At 45.2% G+C, this 18,382-nt stretch overlaps 1 protein-coding gene across 4 annotated transcripts in view; it reads left to right on the forward strand.

The window, feature by feature from the left end:
* The window catches only part of lamb2l (laminin, beta 2-like), a 42,675-nt gene that overhangs the window by 14,120 nt on the left and 10,173 nt on the right, over positions 1 to 18,382 (forward strand). For all 4 annotated transcript variants that reach the window (XM_064298159.1, XM_064298163.1, XM_064298161.1 and 1 more), the window contains exons 3-22: positions 1,061 to 1,230; positions 3,598 to 3,733; positions 3,898 to 3,971; positions 4,400 to 4,588; positions 4,715 to 4,778; positions 5,287 to 5,489; positions 5,726 to 5,846; positions 6,185 to 6,373; positions 6,586 to 6,765; positions 7,150 to 7,262; positions 7,403 to 7,482; positions 7,986 to 8,142; positions 10,525 to 10,665; positions 11,386 to 11,547; positions 11,842 to 11,963; positions 14,977 to 15,097; positions 15,575 to 15,767; positions 16,248 to 16,391; positions 16,869 to 17,100; positions 17,728 to 17,891. In XM_064298159.1, the coding sequence (XP_064154229.1) occupies positions 1,061 to 1,230; positions 3,598 to 3,733; positions 3,898 to 3,971; positions 4,400 to 4,588; positions 4,715 to 4,778; positions 5,287 to 5,489; positions 5,726 to 5,846; positions 6,185 to 6,373; positions 6,586 to 6,765; positions 7,150 to 7,262; positions 7,403 to 7,482; positions 7,986 to 8,142; positions 10,525 to 10,665; positions 11,386 to 11,547; positions 11,842 to 11,963; positions 14,977 to 15,097; positions 15,575 to 15,767; positions 16,248 to 16,391; positions 16,869 to 17,100; positions 17,728 to 17,891 (2,955 nt within the window). The remainder of the gene's footprint in view (positions 1 to 1,060; positions 1,231 to 3,597; positions 3,734 to 3,897; positions 3,972 to 4,399; positions 4,589 to 4,714; positions 4,779 to 5,286; positions 5,490 to 5,725; positions 5,847 to 6,184; positions 6,374 to 6,585; positions 6,766 to 7,149; positions 7,263 to 7,402; positions 7,483 to 7,985; positions 8,143 to 10,524; positions 10,666 to 11,385; positions 11,548 to 11,841; positions 11,964 to 14,976; positions 15,098 to 15,574; positions 15,768 to 16,247; positions 16,392 to 16,868; positions 17,101 to 17,727; positions 17,892 to 18,382) is intronic.

Below are 18,382 nucleotides of genomic sequence, written 5' to 3' on the forward strand. Positions count from 1 at the left end.
TTCTGTGAAAAATCATACTGGCACTAGACAACATGGAGAAAAAGAATGGGATAGATTTCTGTGGGTTATTCGCTCAATTAACCCTTTAAAGGGTTGTTTATGAACGTATCATTTCACTTCTCTAATGGGAGGTGAACAACAGTGTTTTGAGACAAAATTAAGAGAAAGGTAATTGCTTTCCCACAAATGGATGTTAAGAAAATCAGCATCTTTGTTAATGAACAGAAAACAAAGCAGCTTGAGATTAATGTTCAATTTAAAGGTGAATTTCAGCCTCCAATCCAAGCTTGCCTGTGTACGGGCATGTTTAACGGTGTACTGGTGTTGTCTGCACATAAGTATATCTGTGCACATGTTTGTGCGTATCTGTGCATGTGTGGGTCTGTGTGTATCTCTACCCTTTCACTTCGTTTCCCGCCAGTCCAGGTTGGGTCTGCTCCCATGTAATGCTCCAGACTGGCTTTGGCCATAGCTCTACCCCTGCTGTGACCAGAGTGACAGCTTAGCTTAATGCCCAAGCTGAAAGAGAGGCAGAATGGAAGCTGCAGCCATTGAGTCTGTGTGAGCTGTCACTCCATCAGCAATTTTTTGCAGAGTCTATCTGCCTTATGAAGCAAGTGTTGCACATTTCTTTGGTGGGGAGCACTGATTCTGCCTCCTTCAAACATTCAAACAGTCGGCAGAATGATTAAGAACATATGAATTTCCAATCAGACTCTAGTCAGTCTAGTGATTAAGGTGAGGTCAGCAAATGAAGACATCATCTTTTATTTCTGTGTTCATTTCTACCACTCTGTTTCATACGGCTCATCCAGGAGAATAAAAGCATTTTTATTTTTTGTTTTTCTCACCTGATATCATGTTTCCCCGCAAAAGTTTTTTTTTTTTAGTTTGACAAATCTGTTTCATAGTTTACTCCATAGAAACCTGCATCAATTCAAATCAGTTTGGATTTCTGTTCTGTATTAGTTCAACCATCCATTCTTGCTTCAGTGTGATGGAAAGATGCTTTTGGCTGTTCCTTTTCATGGAGTGACCCTGTCCATCCTCTCATCAACAGCTCTTGCTGTGGGGGCTCAGGATTTTCCCTCAGGCCCACAGGGCTGTACTGAGGGCAGTTGTTACCCGGCAACAGGCAATCTCCTCATTGGCAGAGCCATCAACCTGACTGCCACTTCCACCTGTGGCCTGCAGGGTCTTGAACAGTACTGCATCGTCAGTCACCTGCAGGTGAGAACCTTGAACCCTTAACACACGCACGCACGCACGCACGCACGCACACTCACATTCACACACCCGGAGAGAACACATCAACAACATCATCACGTTGTCTTCCTCACACATTTCCATCACATATCCTAGTGTTGCCCCCCTGACCCTTACCCATATATACCCCACCTGAGACATGTACGCACTTGCCCATGTCTTGCCCCAAATAGCATATGTCATTGTTAAATGAAAATAGGCGGCTTGAGCGGCACAAACTACACCTGGCTCTAGCCTTTATGTAAGGCTTTTGTTATTTACAAAGGAGTCTGCTGTCCTTTTTTCTGCAGTGAATACATTACATTACATTACATTACAGGCATTTAGCAGACGCTCTTATCCAGAGCGACTTACACAACTTTTTACATAGCACTTTACATTGTATCCATTTATACAGCTGGATATATACTGAAGCAATGCTATGCTTTTTGAGTTGGGGGGACACTCACATCGTTCACTTCACTTATGTTTTGAACAATATTGTCTATATTGTTCCCCAAAGAGACAGGACCAAGCCTGAAACTCACTTCCAGCCTCCAAGTGCACCAGCATGGCATGTCAGACAGGCAATTCTCCAGAAGAGGAACAAAAATGCCTCTGTTTCTCTTTAGCCTCTTTGACAGCTTAATGGGCTATTATGCTTCTTATATGCTATTACTTTATTTGTCTGGTAGACCTGCAAGGTTTACTGTCTGTTGCTTTTTTAAATGACTGTGTTTTAAAGTTGTTTTGTAGCTGTGTTTTCCAGGCAGCTTGTCCCCTGTCAAACTCGAAGACAGGGCTAGTTTTCCAGCCTATTTGCTTTGGGTGTGTGCGGCTGTTTCTGTGTGGGCCGTCTGTTCATTTACCTGTTTGCTGTCCCCCTCACCCAGAGGCCCAGGTGTGCAGCACACACTGTGTACGCCCACCCGTCCCTCTCGCTTGACATGCGGTGATGTGCATGCATTTATCTTTTGTTTTGCCTTCAGCAGGGACATACAGTAGTTCTTAACAGGCTGGGCTTTTGACACATGGTGAAACCGCAACATGCTGCCGCAGCTCAGTGAACAGTGACTGTCTGTTATCTTTGAATCATCCGTCTCATGGTCTGCACTCGGACCAACCTCCCCACACCCTTGTTCAACAGTTCAATTTATCTTCTTTCTGTGGTGCATGTTTTTTTCTCGTCACTGTGTCGTAAGAAGCCAATGAATGCTAGTGGTAGTGGTATAGGTTTGACATTTTAGGCTTGAATGAATTAGGTGAATTGCTGGATTTATTTTGCTGGCCAGCATGTCCGAATGTGATGCGCTTTGTTTTCTATAGCCCCTGGTATGAACTCTCAGCTGAGTCACTGCCTTATAAACCCCAAAATCGCCTTACAGAGCTCAACTTTTATAATCTTGCTGCAGAGGGCCTATTGCCACATCTTAGGTGTTCCTGAATGCATTGAAGCCTGGCTTTGAAACCTGACTGACAGACCGGAACTAAAGCTGTAACTGTAACTGATGCAGTGGGAATGGGAGGGAGCTGAGGGCTGGCCAAAAGACCCCAAGTATTTCACTCGAATATCATTAAATTGCATTCAAATTTAAAAAAAAATGTTTCACATCTACACCATTAAAGTAGTAAATCACATTTTTCAATGGCAGCAGAAAACTGCTTCTCAACTGCATTTTCTGATCATTTGTTCATGAGATGTATGCATCTTGCTGCGCTTGAGTAGCTTTGTTGTTTTTAATTATATGATAGTTTTTGAGACCTGTCAGACAGTTTGTCAAATGGCTGTAAACTATTAATTCTGCTGCAATGAGAGAGAGAGAGAGAGAGAGAGAGAGAGAGAGGGTGACTTATTATGAGACTTAAAAGTACGCTCATTAGCAACACAATTAGGAATTAGGAAAGGAGACCTTTCAATCTGTTCACACGCACAGAAACATTCCTTGTTTGTGGTGAATTTCTGCTTTGAACTCAGTGATCTTGGGTTGCTATTGGAAACTTCCATTTCCCCATGACAACAGCCAGTTTTAGAAAACTTTCCTTTTCCTGGCTAGTGTCCTGATCCTTTATAATTATGGCTATAATCCGTTGGCTGAACTGCTGTGGGTCAGGCCACTGTCTGCCTCCTTTTGTGACTTGCATATGTGCTCGACCCACATTTTTGGTTACCATTAGCAACCAGTAAAGCGTTAGTAGTGTTCAGCCCTGGGAACCCCATTTTTTTAGCCCGGCTGTATTGTTTGCTAAAAATGTGTGCCCTTCCGATAATGATCCCCCCTTGCTTATTAAGGAGGCAGAGAGGACCTGTGGCATCATGGCAAAAGCAATGATTTTTGGCATGTCTCCCGGTAGGAGTCGGACAAGTGTTTTGTATGTGACTCGCGAAGGCCTTATGACCATCACCGGCATAGGCACAGCCATCGAGTGGAGAACGTCATCTACCTGAAGGACAGCTATGGAGAATTCACCTGGTGGCAGTCAGTAAATGGTAAGCATGTTCCTTCTCTGCCTGCTCTCAGAAACATGTGGTCTTACAGTGGGCAAGTATCAGAATAAATCCTCTTATTTTCCAGTGTTGGGGATGGTGTCTGTCTGGGTGGGGCACCTGATTCTTTCCTTTGTATTTTTCCCTCCTCCTCCCTCCTCCTACAGGTGAAGAGAGTGTGAGCCTAAGGTTGAATCTTGAGGCGGAGTTCCACTTTACTCACCTTATCATGAAGTTTAAGGTGTGTGCAATTCACTCCTTTCCTTTCCATTCAAATCCTGTACATCCCATCATGAATTTGCTTGCTCTTATCCATAATGGCTCTCACAGTAACTGCAATTTTCCTGAACTGTTTCATTAAGAGTATCTCCCTTGAGTAGCTGGCATTAGCAGCATTTTTCTCAAGTGTATCACAGCAGTGGAGGCAAATAAATGACACTGAGGTATAGGATATCAGTTGCTAGCTCTGCCGCTGATAATGGATTTCCATGGGTTGCATGTTTTGGAATTTGCAGTTAATGTCTCTGAGACTGTTCAGCTAAGCTGATCACTGACGGGTTGGTCAGGACAAAACTCGGCAAGTTTAGACAGGGCTCGGTTATATTAGCTCTCATCAAAGCCCAGGTCCGCGAATGAGCACGCCTGTTCCTCTTGTGATTCTCTGCACAGACCTTCCGGCCTGCTGCCATGTTGATAGAGCGCTCTGCGGATTTTGGACGCTCCTGGAAGCCCTACCGCTACTTCTCTTACAACTGCACAAAGATGTTCCCTGGAGTGCCGGCCCACGCCCTGAGACTCATCGATGATGTCATCTGTGAGGAGCGCTACTCTGACATTGAGCCATCCACGCTGGGGGAGGTGAGGCTCTACACAGACTGCAGTCCTGTTTTATGAATGAGTGACTCAGTGTGTGTGATATACTGGATCCTATAAGATAAGATTTCTCGCTCCCTCGTTTCTCTTTGTTCACTTTCACTCTCCCAGGTCATTTATAAAGTGCTTGATCCTTCCATCGATGTGAAAGACCCCTATAGTCTTCATATTCAAGGTGAGAAAATTCCATAAAACCATGTCATACTATGTTGGTTTACACTAGCCAAATGTGGCCTTTTTTTAAAAATTTGGGGTATATGAAACGTTACATTCTAGCATTGTAGCTATCAAACGCATTGTTCACCCAGGAAACCAATTATTAGAAAACGGATTATGCTAACATGTATTTATCAGAGAGAACTTTGAAAAACAAAGTTAAAAGTTATGCAGAATGCACAATCAAGTTCACAATCAAGGGCAATAATTGAATCTGTTTATATATTAATTTTTCTGGCGTTGGTTAATACTGCAGCATGGTTTATTAAGACTTCATGCCCAGACTCACAGCAATCTCACAGCAGCCTGCTCTTCTTTATTGGATCCACAGGGATGTTGTGTCATGGATCGCAAGTGCTTCATTGTGCTTAACTCATAGAAATTGCTGAACCATCACCGCCCCCGTCCGCCCTCCCCTCCCTCTCGCCCTCCCCCTCCCCCTCCCCCTCCCTGTCCCCAAACCCCAGAGCTGCTCCGGATCACCAACCTGCGGATTAACTTCACCAAGCTGCACACGCTGGGGGACAACCTGCTGGACCGGCGGACGGACGTCCTGCAGAAGTACTACTACTCCCTGTACGAGCTGGTGGTGCGCGGCAGCTGCTTCTGCTACGGCCACGCCTCCGAGTGCGCCCCCGTGCCTGGCATCACCATCAGGGAGGCCGGCATGGTGAGTGGCGCCATGTCCCTCCTCATGGCCTCGTCTGCTGGGGGCAGCTGCAAACAGCGGCTCACTGGTCTGTCTGCTTTTTCATTTTAGCCAGAACGAGTCCAAAAAAGGACAGGAAACAATTAGAGGAGACTAAAAGAATGGCAGTGCATTGATGGTGGCCTCAGCATTGTACATGGCTGGACACATGCAAAAAAATGTTTTACATCGGTGCTGGGCGTTGTGCCTGTTTTCAGATCCATGGCCGCTGTGTGTGCAAGCACAACACCGAGGGGCTCAACTGCGAGCGCTGCCGAGACTTCCACAGCGACCTGCCCTGGAGGCCGGCCGAGTCACATGACTCTCACACCTGCAGGGGTGCGGTACCTGCCAACCCCCTTCCTCTCCATCCACTCACTCATCTACATTCATAGGACATTCTGGAACTGACATTTCTTAATAATGTCATAATGTTTTGAGCTTAATTTCTGGTGTTTTCCTTCATTGCCTTCTCATTTAGATGCATTCATTTTGTATCGTCCTATCTGCTTTGTATAATTAACTCTCGTTTGCATCTTTGGTTTCTATCTGCTTTGATGAACATATAATTGATTTATTGATTTCTGAGACTGATGAATTTTAGGCTGTTGCACACCAACTAGCGATATGTAGCCACATAGCCATCTCAAATACAAAAATTACTTTGCTTTTCCCAGAATGTAACTGCAATGGGCACTCCGGCCAGTGCCACTTCGACATGGCGGTGTACCTGGCCACAGGGAATGTGAGTGGCGGGGTCTGTGATGACTGTCTCCACAACACCATGGGCCGCAACTGCGAGATGTGCAAGCCCTTCTACTACCAGGACCCAGCCAGGGACATCCGGGACCCTGCTGCCTGTGTTTGTGAGTCAGATGTGCAGTCATTTTCAGCTATAAGGCAGTCTAGAAACCAGCAGTGCAGTACATACTTTTGCAAGCCAAGGTCTCCTGCATCTGGCACATGGCTTTGAGTGAAGAGAACAGAAATAAAAATGTCCAGTTTGGGTTATCAGTTTTTCTCTCCCTCTCTCATTTCCGTGCCTTTGCTTCTCTCGCTTCCCTCATGTGCCACTCAGTCTGTGACTGTGACCCGGTGGGGTCTCTTGAGCGGGGCGTATGTGACGGCCACACCGACCCGGACATGGGCATGATCGCAGGCCAGTGCCGCTGCAAGCAGAACGTAAGGGGCACCCGCTGTGACTACTGCAAGGAGGGCTTCTTTGGACTCAGCCAAAACGACCCCCTGGGCTGCCAAGGTGAGCGGGGTGGGGGCTGGGTTGGAGTGAATGATGGGACACATGTCTGGAAAGCCAAGTTCACTGTCCCAGTGCAGGGAAGTTAATAACACTTTTTTAGATATAGTACCTGTTCGTACTCATAGGAATACAGAGTTGTTGTCCTGTGTGCCCTGTGATGTCATCACTGTGATATGTGGCAAGACATACATGTAGTGTTCAAGGGCTATACTGAAAATGAATGAACAGTGCTCCGCCTACTGATTTGTTACCCTTAGGTATAGTACACAGTATCTCAGTGTGTCTGTGTCCAACTGACTTTCCTGTTTTTGATACAAAAGTTTCAGAAGCCATAAGATAGGTGCTTGTAACCATTTTTTTACAGTACACAATTTTTTTCTTCAGCCTGCAACTGTGATCCTCGTGGGATTATAATGATGGGATCGCCGTGCGATCAGATCAGCGGAGACTGCTCCTGCAAGAGATATGTTACAGGCCGACACTGCAATCAGTGCCTGGTGAGATTCTTCTCTGTCGAAGCTGTGCTGATTGGTGCTCGTGTTTCTCACTCCACATCAAATTAACCAGTTCTGCAACAAATTGGCTATGATGATTTAAACTCACCTGATTCCTAACTACTCTTTATCACCCCCTACAGCCACAGTACTGGGGACTTAGCAATGACGTCTCAGGCTGCCGACCCTGTGACTGTGACTTTGGGGGAGCCTATAGCAGCAGGTATGATTCGTGTGAGGTGTGAGGGCTACACTGTGGAGGAGAGGTCTCGTGTGAGGTGTGAGGGCTACACTTCGGAGGAGAGATCTCACAGGGCAGTACTTGCCTCCTTCTACAGCTAATAGACTGTCCTTAAGTAACCCCATTTCAAACTGCAGGCATTGTCAGAAAGAGCCTGAAACGGATTCAGGCTCAGTGCCAAGGGGGCAAGTCTGTCTGTGTTAGGGGTGTCAGATTGCAGTCCTGGAGGGCCACAGTTTGATTGTTTTCAGCACGTAAACGATGAAGTCTATGATTGGCTAAAGAGTCAGCACACCTGGTTTCCAAGGCTTGAATTAACTGCAGATTGAAAAAAAAACTTGCAGGTACTAGGGACCTCCAAACTGGAGTCTGTCACCCCTAATCCATTCCATCACAGAGTGGGGACTAGACAACAAACATTAAGGTTGTGAGGGTTTGGTCATCAGTGCCTTAGTGTCTGATTCACCGTTCATGTCTGTGTGCAGGTGCATGATGGACAACGGACAGTGCGACTGTCGGCTGCACCTTATTGGGCGACAGTGTGCTGATGTCCAGCCAGGATACTTCTGTGCCCCGCTGGACTTCTACACCTATGAGGCAGAGGATGCTGTAGGCCACTCCCCTGATGACCATACTCTACCGGTGAGTTGAAGGACCCTTTACTGTTCAAGGGATAAAACAAGCTTAAGTGGCTTATAATCAGACATAAAATGTAGGGTGAAGCTAAATGTTTGACAGGAAGTGGTAGAGTGAAGCGAGGCACAGTTTTCTGTCATGGAGGAAGAAGTCTCTAAGAATATAACATATTCTCCCGGGGGGGCACTGTCCTCTGGCGCGATCTGAGAGCAGCCCCGCTACCGTTTGAATCTGCACCCACATGGGGCAAGTCCTGGCACGACGCGCAGAACAACAGCCCCAGCCTAATTTCTCTGCCCTGTTCCTGTCCCCCTCATATCTGTCTCCTGCAAGCCCAAACAGCCAGAAACTAAATAAAAGGGAAAAAGGAATTTTCATTGTGCGTCGTGTTGGCATCGCTACAGCAGCGTGTATGTAGTGGTTAAAATGATGGATTGTGGTCGCCAGTGCCGTGCTTGTGATTCCCAGACAGGATGCTGTGTTTACACTCCTAGAGCGTGTTCTTTTGTCTCATTATGCTGTCCTGCCACAGGGGAATTAGCCTCAATTTCACCTCAAATTCAGGCGCATTAATTGTAGCATATTTTGAATGATAAGATTTAAATTGAACCAATAAATGACCAAAAATTGTCATTAAATAGGCCATTGCACACCCTCTTCGATGTCTCTGGGCTGCATGTAATACAGCCATGCATAACCAAGAGAAGGCTGTTATAATCACTCTTCCAAGAACAAGTATGTCTTTCAATCTCTCTATAATAGTGTTTGGCTGGCACTCTTTTGATTGTGTAATCTTGTTGCGCCCTCTTCAGAATATTCACATAACAGTAGTTGCACACCGTTTCACATTTTCTTGTGCTGACTTTTTGGAAATTCACTTAACATTTGCAAAACATTTGGATGGAGACATGTGTTAGTGTCTAGAGCCCCCTCTCTGTGGGATATAAATCAAGTTTTCTAATCAAGTGATTTTAACCAGTCTGCTGCTGGCTTCATGAACGGGCATAGAGTCTGGCTGGGTCACAGCCTGTGTCTGGCTGAGTCATACATAGGCAGTGCTTACACTGCAGAGGCTGCACTAAGCATACAGACCCAGCCCTGAAGTGACCCAGAAAAAGATCTGAGAAATATGTAGATGCTCGCCTGTCAGAGAGAATTAGCACTGCTGTCCACACCCTCACAGTAGCACAGAGTTCCACACACACAGTTACACATGTACACACTTGTTTACATGCACATCACACACACATGTACTGTATAGGCACACATGTATAGTACAGAAGGTGTGCATCAAATCCAGTCACACTTAGACCTCTCTCACGTACACACTCAAACACCGACATGCTCACATGCACAAAACACATAGGCCTGTGAGTAATTTCACATAGATTCCTTTGTGTATGTGGCCCTGTGTCCTGCCTATAGGATTCTCCATTTCAGACTAGTTGACCCTTTAGAAAATGTGTCCTGCGGTGTGAAAATACAGGATTATGAACTCTGTTTGGTCTGTCACTTGAACAGCAAAGTTCATGGAGAATTTAACGCGGGCCTCTGCTGAGGACCGCTCTGGGTAATCGACCCTGTGCACTGTTCAAGAAGGAAAGAAACATTTTAATGACAGTTACAATGAACAGTGAATACAGCAAACTACACATTTCAGTCTTTTGGCAGAGACAGATCTTTTAAAATGAAGCAAAGAGAAAAAAACAGAGCAACATCTTGCAAAGAAAGTAATTTTCTCTTCAGGGGATCTGAGAGGATGGCTTTTGAAGACTGCGGGTCTGTGTGAGGTAGTGGCTCCCTGCAGCCAGGCAGTAGGAGTGAATGTGCCTCTTCATGCAGGAGTACTGCTCTCTCATCCTGCAATTTCTTTCTTTAGCCTGGTTCAGCGAAGGGGGGTGGTGAAGGGCCGGTTCAGTTGGTGCTACTTTGGAATCACAATGGGAGGCCCATAAGAGGCTAGGGAAGCGTCAAATCACTCCCCCCCCTCTCTTTCTGTCTCTCTCTCTCTTGTCATGGTTGTTGAAGTAAGTCCATGAAGAGGCAAATGTTCTAAGGCAATGGTAGATATGTCTTAGGGAGGGAATGCCGAAAATATTTGAAAATGAATGAGCCACTGTCAAAGGGAGGGAGAGGTGCAGTCAGTGATGCAATGTGGCCAAACTCCCTGGCCCAGTCTAATGGGATCGAAAAGGGTCACCAGACACGTGTTAATAAATACAAAGATGGAGGGTTTTTTGCATGTGAAACTGAATCCATCGCATCCAGAGGTTGTATTTCTATGTCACTGAGAGAAAGTAACTGCAACAAATTTAGGTATTTTCTTATATGGAAAAGTATTCTGTATTTTTAAAAAAACTTTGCCTGTGTGTCTCCCCTTCCCTGCAGGGACGAGCAAGACCCCAGGCACAGACGGACTGTGTTCAGCACCTGAACAACCAGCTTAGAAGGCACAAACGTCACCGCCGAATCGCTGCTGCCCAACAGCAGAGGGCAGCACTAAGGCGTATACGTCAGCTGCAGGAGACAGTAATTCTCTCTCTCTCTCTCTCTCTCTCTCAAGCATAATAAATGATCTTATTGAAAAAGGCTGCAGAAAATTGCACCCAGTCTTTCCTCTGAGATGTATCATTAAAGTTACAAATTATGTTAATTTGTATAATTTGAGCATACCTTTAAAATAACAAAATCTATATGCCAGTTGCCAGGTGATATACTGGATTTAGGAGTTACCTTGGACACATTCTTTATGCACATGTACACACACACACACACACACACACGCAAACAGATAGACAAACAGACAGACAGACACACACACGTGTGCGCACATGCACACAAGCACACGTATGCACACACACACACAGACGCATGTGCGCACACAATCACACACGTACGCACACAGACGCATACACACAGACGCATTCACACAGACGCGTGTGCGTGCACACACACACACATGCAACCAAGCAAGAATGGCTTTTTTAATTGAGTGAATTCCATTCTGAGCAGAGCTTGTAGATATAGTAAAGGAATGTATGGAGGAGAGGGAGACTTCCTCTCTAACTGGAAGCAGGAGTTGTGTTTTCATTCCCATATTAAGTAATGAGGTGTGGTTGTGGTGTCAGTGTGTGTTCTTGCAGAGATGTTTTAGTTATGGTGCATCTGTGTTTGTGTGTGTGCGCGTGTGTGTTTGTCTGCTTGTGCATGTGTCTGCATGTGTATTTGTCTGCGTGTGTTTATTTGCAGCCAGATGTAAAGAGAGTCAACAGGGAACAGTCTCCTGGTCAGATGGTCACCTGGACTGGCCCCGGGTTTGCCCGGGTCAAGGACGGAGCGGGGCTCGTCTTCACCATCAACAACATCCCCTACGCCATGGAGTATGACATCATGATTCGATATGAGCCTGAGGTATGTGTGAGTGTGTTACGTTTACTGCAGTGCCCATTCTGTTCAGAAAAAAGACACCCTAGATGGGAAATTTATCTGTGACACTTTTGAAAAGCGGCAGTTACAGAAATGTCTCTGAAATGTTACTGTCAAGAAAAACCCACAAGAAGATTCTTGCTCTTACCTGTTTGCATGCAGAGTACTTCATGTCTTTGTTTTGTCTTAAACTAAAATGCTATTAATGAATTTCAGCTTCTGAAGGTAGACGGTTCATTTGAGCTCCTCACTCTTCCCGGTGCGTTGTGTTTCTCTCAGTCTACAGAGGACTGGGAGGCCATCGTCAGCATCACCTCACTGCAGCTGCCCACCAGCTCCCGCTGTGGAAACGTGCTGCCTACTGAGCAGATGTACACGGTCATTCTGTCCCACCACAGGAGGTACTACACTGTCAATGTGTGTTTGCACAGATATATTAACCTCCAAGGGCTGTGTACATCCATGTGCCAGATGTACTGATGACCAGTACTAAGAGTAGGGTTAAAACAACCTGTGAAGTATCCATTTTGGCCCAAAAGTGAACTAACAGTGATTACTAACAAAATCAGTGTGTTTAGCTCTGCATTGGAACGTGCAAGTGGGTATTTCACAATCTGTCTCTCTAACCATATTTTAAAACCCCTCTGAAGATCAGGAAGCAACATGACAGACATGTATAGAACTTGTGTAGCGACTATAGCTGGTATCAATCATATTTCACAGAATGACCAAGAGTCAGAAACATCAGTGATCCTCCTGCAATGAATTACCTATAAATCCCATGAGCTGCCTAGAACACTGGTTCTTAAAGTTATTAAAATCTGGACCCAAATTAGAAATACATTTTTAATGCCGGGACCAAAATTAGAAATTGAATGCCTTTCAGGGACCTTTCTAATACGCGTGCTCGCATTACCTAATGGACTACAGACTCATTCCGGGACCCACCTCATGTACTCCAGTTTAAGAAACACTGGCCTAGAAAAACATTAACTTGTATCTGCATCTATATGAAAGGATCAGTGTGATATGATATCACAAATCCTGCATTCTATAAATGACCCCAGTGAACAGTATCGCTGAGCTGGTCAGGTACTAGAGTGATTTGGTGATTGGTTCTCCCTTATAAAGCAATGACTTCCTGTTTTCTGCTGACTGCCTGAAGTTGCTTGTCTGTTGTGAAACCTTTTCCTTGCTTTTTAATGTGGATTCATACAGTAGCCGTGGAGCAATGCATAGAATTTGAGTGAAGTGGCCTGTTAATGCCAGGCTGTTGTTCCTTAAACTTCCCTCACCTAATCAGTCTGAAAAATGAAAGGTTCTGTGAGTTCATGTGAGATTAATTATCAATGTGTGCATGAATCTCAGATAAACGAGAGCATAAAGATATGATAAGGCTTGTGAGTACAGTCGGGATAACTGGTGTATGAAGGATATAAATAAGCTTGATTGTGAAACCAGTTTCTGTCATTTGTGAAAATGTTGACCTCTGTCTGCCCCGTCTTTATGCACTGTACAGAAGTACTGTAGGCCGTTGTGACTTCCAGCACATTCTGTTACATATTGACCATTACACACGCTGTGTTTTTTGCTTCATTAGTTACAGTTCAATTGAGTGTTGCAAAATTTCCTTGGAATGCTAAAAAATGCCTTTGCTCATGTGTTAAACATCAACACAAGTGCTTCCAAATGCTTATTCTCATGGACATTAGTATGTAACTTGAGCAAGCCCAAATTTTTGCTGTCAGTGATGACTTAATTATTTGCATGTGAGAATGGTTTACTTTTAATTCCATTAACCTTAAAAACATATCATAAGCATATCAACCATCTATTTCATATTTTCCAAAATTGTTGGCAGTAAAATCACCAAGATCTAGTGTTTTTATGAAGCCAACTTTCATTTTTATTCACACAGTTCTAGTTTTCGTCAGGCAGAATTGGGAATTGGGAATTCTTCTGTAACATGCTACTAATAGGAAAGTAGCTATTGATAATATAGTAGCTTAAGTAAAAAACCTCACTCATGGTCAACAACAAGCAGTGTGTCACACTTGGGATTAAAACTAATGATGTCCCAGTCCGGAGGCAAATGGCTACATCTAATCATTTATTGTCCAATATCCGGCCACTGGCCTCTACCACTTCTGTAGCTCAGGTTTCAGGTAATCTCCCCAGTATGAAGGAGATCATCTTTATAAGACCTCTTTGTCAAGACCTGGTCATCTCTGATTGGCTCACCTCTAGTGGTAGAACTTCAACCACAGCAACTAGGTTTTCCTCCCAACTCCCTCAGCCAAAACCAATTAGCTGACAGACCCAAAACACAAAGACAGTCAGCAGTCCGACAGGCAACTGGGGAGGGCAGGGCAGGGCAGGACAGGAGGGTTATTTGTCATGGTACATACTTTATCATTATTCAGATTTTTAAACTTACATTTGAGATGTGGACATATTAACTACTCACTGCTATATTTCTCTGCTCGTGCACAGAAATAAGAATTCATGTGTGCTTTTGACACACTGAGCCACCCCAGGCTCTTGTGCAAGAGAGTGGATCAGTGCTCAAGACTGAGAAAAACCGCACTCGAACAAAAAAACACTGGCTCGCAAACATGAGTCTATGGTGCGGTCAGTTTCACAGATGTTACTGTGACCATATGACCATATACAGTTCATGGTGCAAGCGGTTGTTAAACTTCTATTCTTATGCGTGTGAAACTGAAAATAAAGGTTTGTTGCTGACCCTCTATAATGGGTGGGTGTGTCTTAAACTCTGCCCTTTCTGTACCCCCCAGGGACGTGACAGAAGGCTGTGCACGTGATCACCCCCTACTTCAGAGCTTGTTTAAATGTGAAAGGATGAGAGGAAGGGGCCGCTCTTAAGGGGAGACCCCAAAATGCAGACCCTGTTCTTTGTCTCTGCCCCCCCCCCATTAGTAGCTGAATTGAATCCCAGGCTGTTCCCCTTTGCCTTGGTCACTGCCATCTTGTGTGGCCAGGACAGATCGGGGCCACTGTTGTGTTGGGTGCCTCATCACTTTGTGTTTGATAGCTTCTCTGGGACTGTAGTTTTGCACTTTGTGCCGTGTTTTGTGGGACTTGTATTGGAATGGCAGGTGTCATGGTGGGCTCTTGCTGGAATCCGGGGTGTGATTCTCAGACTCTGTCAAAATTCAAAACCCTTACGCTGGGTTGTCTTCTAGCCCTAATGGAAGTAGGAAATAATATTATGATTCCTTCACATTCTATCCACATTTTAATATTTTTTTCTTAGTATTTTTAACTTGTATTTTGCCTGAAGACTGTTATGTTGGAAATGTTACTCTCAACTTTTTATTTGGACAACCCTGTTTTGTCTGATCGATGGTCGCTGTGTCTGTTGTCTGATCTCACTGGCTGCTGCTCTTGTAGATACATTCAGATGCCCCGGCCGTTCTGCTTTGAGCCCAGCAATCAGTACATCGTGGCCATCCGCTTCCAGCGCCATGGGGTCTCCCAAAGACACCTGACAGCTTTCATCCTGATAGACTCTGTAAGTCCGCTGATCAATACTGAAACTGAAACTAATCATAATAACAATATTATTAATAATGGAAATTGATTTTAATCTTGAATGATGCAGGTCTACTGATTTGAGTAGATAGAACGTGAAGATTGGGATTTATCTAGGCTGGGATATATTTTGAATTATACTTGTGAAAAAGCTAAAATGCAGTGATATGTCGCCACCCCCTGGCTACAAACAGAAGTTCATGTGAAACTCTCCCAAGATTAGCAAAAAGCAAATCAGGGTTCTGGTTCCAGGGCTGCAATGCCTGCAGGCTTTTATTCTAGCATTGTAGTGCAGGTTATAACTGAGTACTGTGGCCATTACAATATGTAACTTAGCCTCCAAGCTGAGCCACAGCCTTCTAGACCAAGAGTTGTGGCTTGCAGTGTCATGGCAACCATCCAAAATTGATTTCACTGTCATTCACTCCTGTGGGTTCCCTGCTGTCATTCCCCACAGCTGGTGCTGATCCCCAAGTACACAGAGTTGCCTGGTTTCCAGGGCAACGAGCCCGTGGCTGAGCATCGGCGTGAGGAGATGCTGCGCTACATGTGCCTGGACTCCTTCTTGACCACGCCCATGCCCGCACTGGCTGAGATGTGCACCAAGCTCATCTGCAGCATCTCTGCCATCCTCCATGATGGAGCCCTGCGTGAGTAATCAGCTCAGAGTCAGGGCTCAGAGGTCACAGGTTAGGTCTGGGTTTCACATTATAAAAATGTATTTTTGAAAACCCTATATTAATTCAGTTGAAGTCTATTGATTTTGAATGCGAACTTGCTCAGAGTTTGGGTAAATAGCAGGGGTTCTGCACAAAGCTCTTTAAGTGAAATGGCTTCAAATTAATGTTAATTTAAAATATTTTTATATTTTATAATGGCCTGATACACTTGGTAACGTGGAGTTTGTATTATGTCGAATGTCTGTGGCATTTCTGTTTGCCATCAATGTACAGACGTTTCCCATGTGTGTAAGTAATTCTATGTAACTGTTGTCTGCCTTCCATGCCTGCGGTAATTAGATTTTCTATATATCCTTCTGCTGCATGATGTGGCACAATTAAATAATTATTCGCTTTCTGTCTTTTCTCCTGCTCACTTTTCTCCCCCCCCCTTTTCCCACCATCATGCAGCCTGCCTCTGTGACCCTCAGGGCTCACTCAGTGCTGAATGTAACCGGGTCGGGGGTCAGTGCCAGTGTAAACCCAATGTGATTGGCCGGCGCTGTGACCAGTGCGCACCTGGAACATATGGCTTCGGACCGTACGGCTGCACTGGTGAGGGCCACAGCTACGTTCACGCCACACGTCTCTGTGCTTTTGCTGAGCCATTTTGAATTCAAGAATAAAAAGGTAAAACCTGTTTTTCAAGGTTTTGAGATGGTCCACTGAGAAATGTAGATGCTCAGATGCACTCAGAGTGAATGCTGATAACGCTTGCGAAAGCACAAAGCCAAGCCCTAAGTCAAAGTCAAACGTGTAGCAGTGAGGCTCCTCCCAGTCTGCTTGTTCATCGCCAGGAATGTACACTATTTGATATTATCATGTAAACTGTGTGTGAAGCATAACCCGACTAAGTTTTTGCAAACACATAAAGATATAATGTCATCCTGGATATATTGTATTGTGTATTTAAACAGAAAGCTTTGTATTGTGTGGTGTCCTTATTTTGAATGCTGCTGAACAGGCAGTTATGTCAAAGTTATTTTTCACCAGCTCAAGTGGCTCACCAGATTCACTGATGTTCTCCCGCAGCCTGTGAGTGCCACTCCCATGGGTCCCTGAGCCACCAGTGTGACCCTGTGACGGGCCAGTGCCCGTGCCACCAGGGCGCTTCGGGACGCCAGTGCGCCGACTGCCAGGTGGGCCAGTGGGGCTTCCCCAACTGCCAGCGCTGCCAATGCAACGGGCATGCGGAGCTGTGCGATCCTCAGACGGGCACCTGTCAGGAGTGCAGGGACTACACTACTGGGCAAGGCTGTGACAGGTGAGGGGGCAGAAATGGGGTGTGGGGATGGGGTGAGGCTGTTAGATGTGGCTGAAGGCCAGACTCCCTTATTAATGCATATTTACACAGCTGTATATTTCACCAGAGCACTTTGGTTATGAGAGAGACTGGTGTGGGTATGATTTAACTTGAGGTAGAGAAACCAGGGGTCAGAAAGCGAAAGTCCTGCTATGTGTTTCTGCCACCCATGATATCAGCCAGCTGATTTCACTAATTAGTTCTACATCCTGGCTGAACTATTGTGCAAATGAGCAAATCCATCTGATTGGAACAAAATACTGGGGACTTCTACTTCTACTTTATGGAGCTGCTCAGTGGCCAACAATAGAGGATTGTGGTTGTACTGGGCAGCTCCCAGGTGTGAATGTGTATGAGTGTGAAGCAGGGCATTCCTGCAAAAGACCATCCGTGCTCAGTGAATCTACCCTGGGTAAATAAAGGTTAAATAAAATGAACCTGAATTAAATGATAATTTCAGCTAAGCAGGTATTGTCATTGACCATGTTTACGTGCTTCATCTATTGCAATTCATTTAATGCAACAAATGCATTGAGCCAGAGGAGAGAGACTGTCTGCTGAACGTTCCTTTGTGTGTATCCACCCCAGATGTGTGGACGGTTTCTATGGAAACCCCGTGCTGGGGTCCGGAGAGCACTGCCGCCCCTGTCCCTGCCCGGGGCACCTGGGGAGCGGGCACTTGAATGGGGACACCTGCCACGCCGACCACAACTCCAACCAGATAGTGTGCCACTGTAGACAGGGGTATGCAGGTGAGGGAAGCTGGAGAAGCCATGGGTGAATCTGGGCTGCTGCATGCCTACGTGCTCTACCAGGCCTGTCCAGAGCCCGAGGATTGCGATGAGTCAGGAGATGAGTAATGGAGGTTGTTTTTAGATTAAGACAAACGTAAGCAGTTGAGGAGTTTCATTATGTACAACCTCCTCACAAGGGCATCTATAAAAAGACACTGACAAAACAGTCCATGCAGCAAAAACAACTTACTTAGCTTCTGAATGGAATTGCTGTCACTAAGTGGCACTCAAAAGGCGGACAGTGCCTAAGGCTTCTCTGCATAGCAAATGCGCTAAACGCTGTCCTCCTTTGTAGATTCAAATGGAATGTGGATGATGAGTCAAAGGTATTTTTAGGACAATGTTAGCTTTTCAATTTCATAATGATGGACATTTACTATAGTAAATGGTTCCTATTTATTTATTGTTTCTAGAATGACCCTTTTGTCTTTGCATATTGCGTCAAAGAC

This window comes from Anguilla rostrata, chromosome 11, assembly GCF_018555375.3.
Source record: "Anguilla rostrata isolate EN2019 chromosome 11, ASM1855537v3, whole genome shotgun sequence".
NCBI classification, from domain to species: Eukaryota; Metazoa; Chordata; class Actinopteri; order Anguilliformes; family Anguillidae; genus Anguilla; species Anguilla rostrata.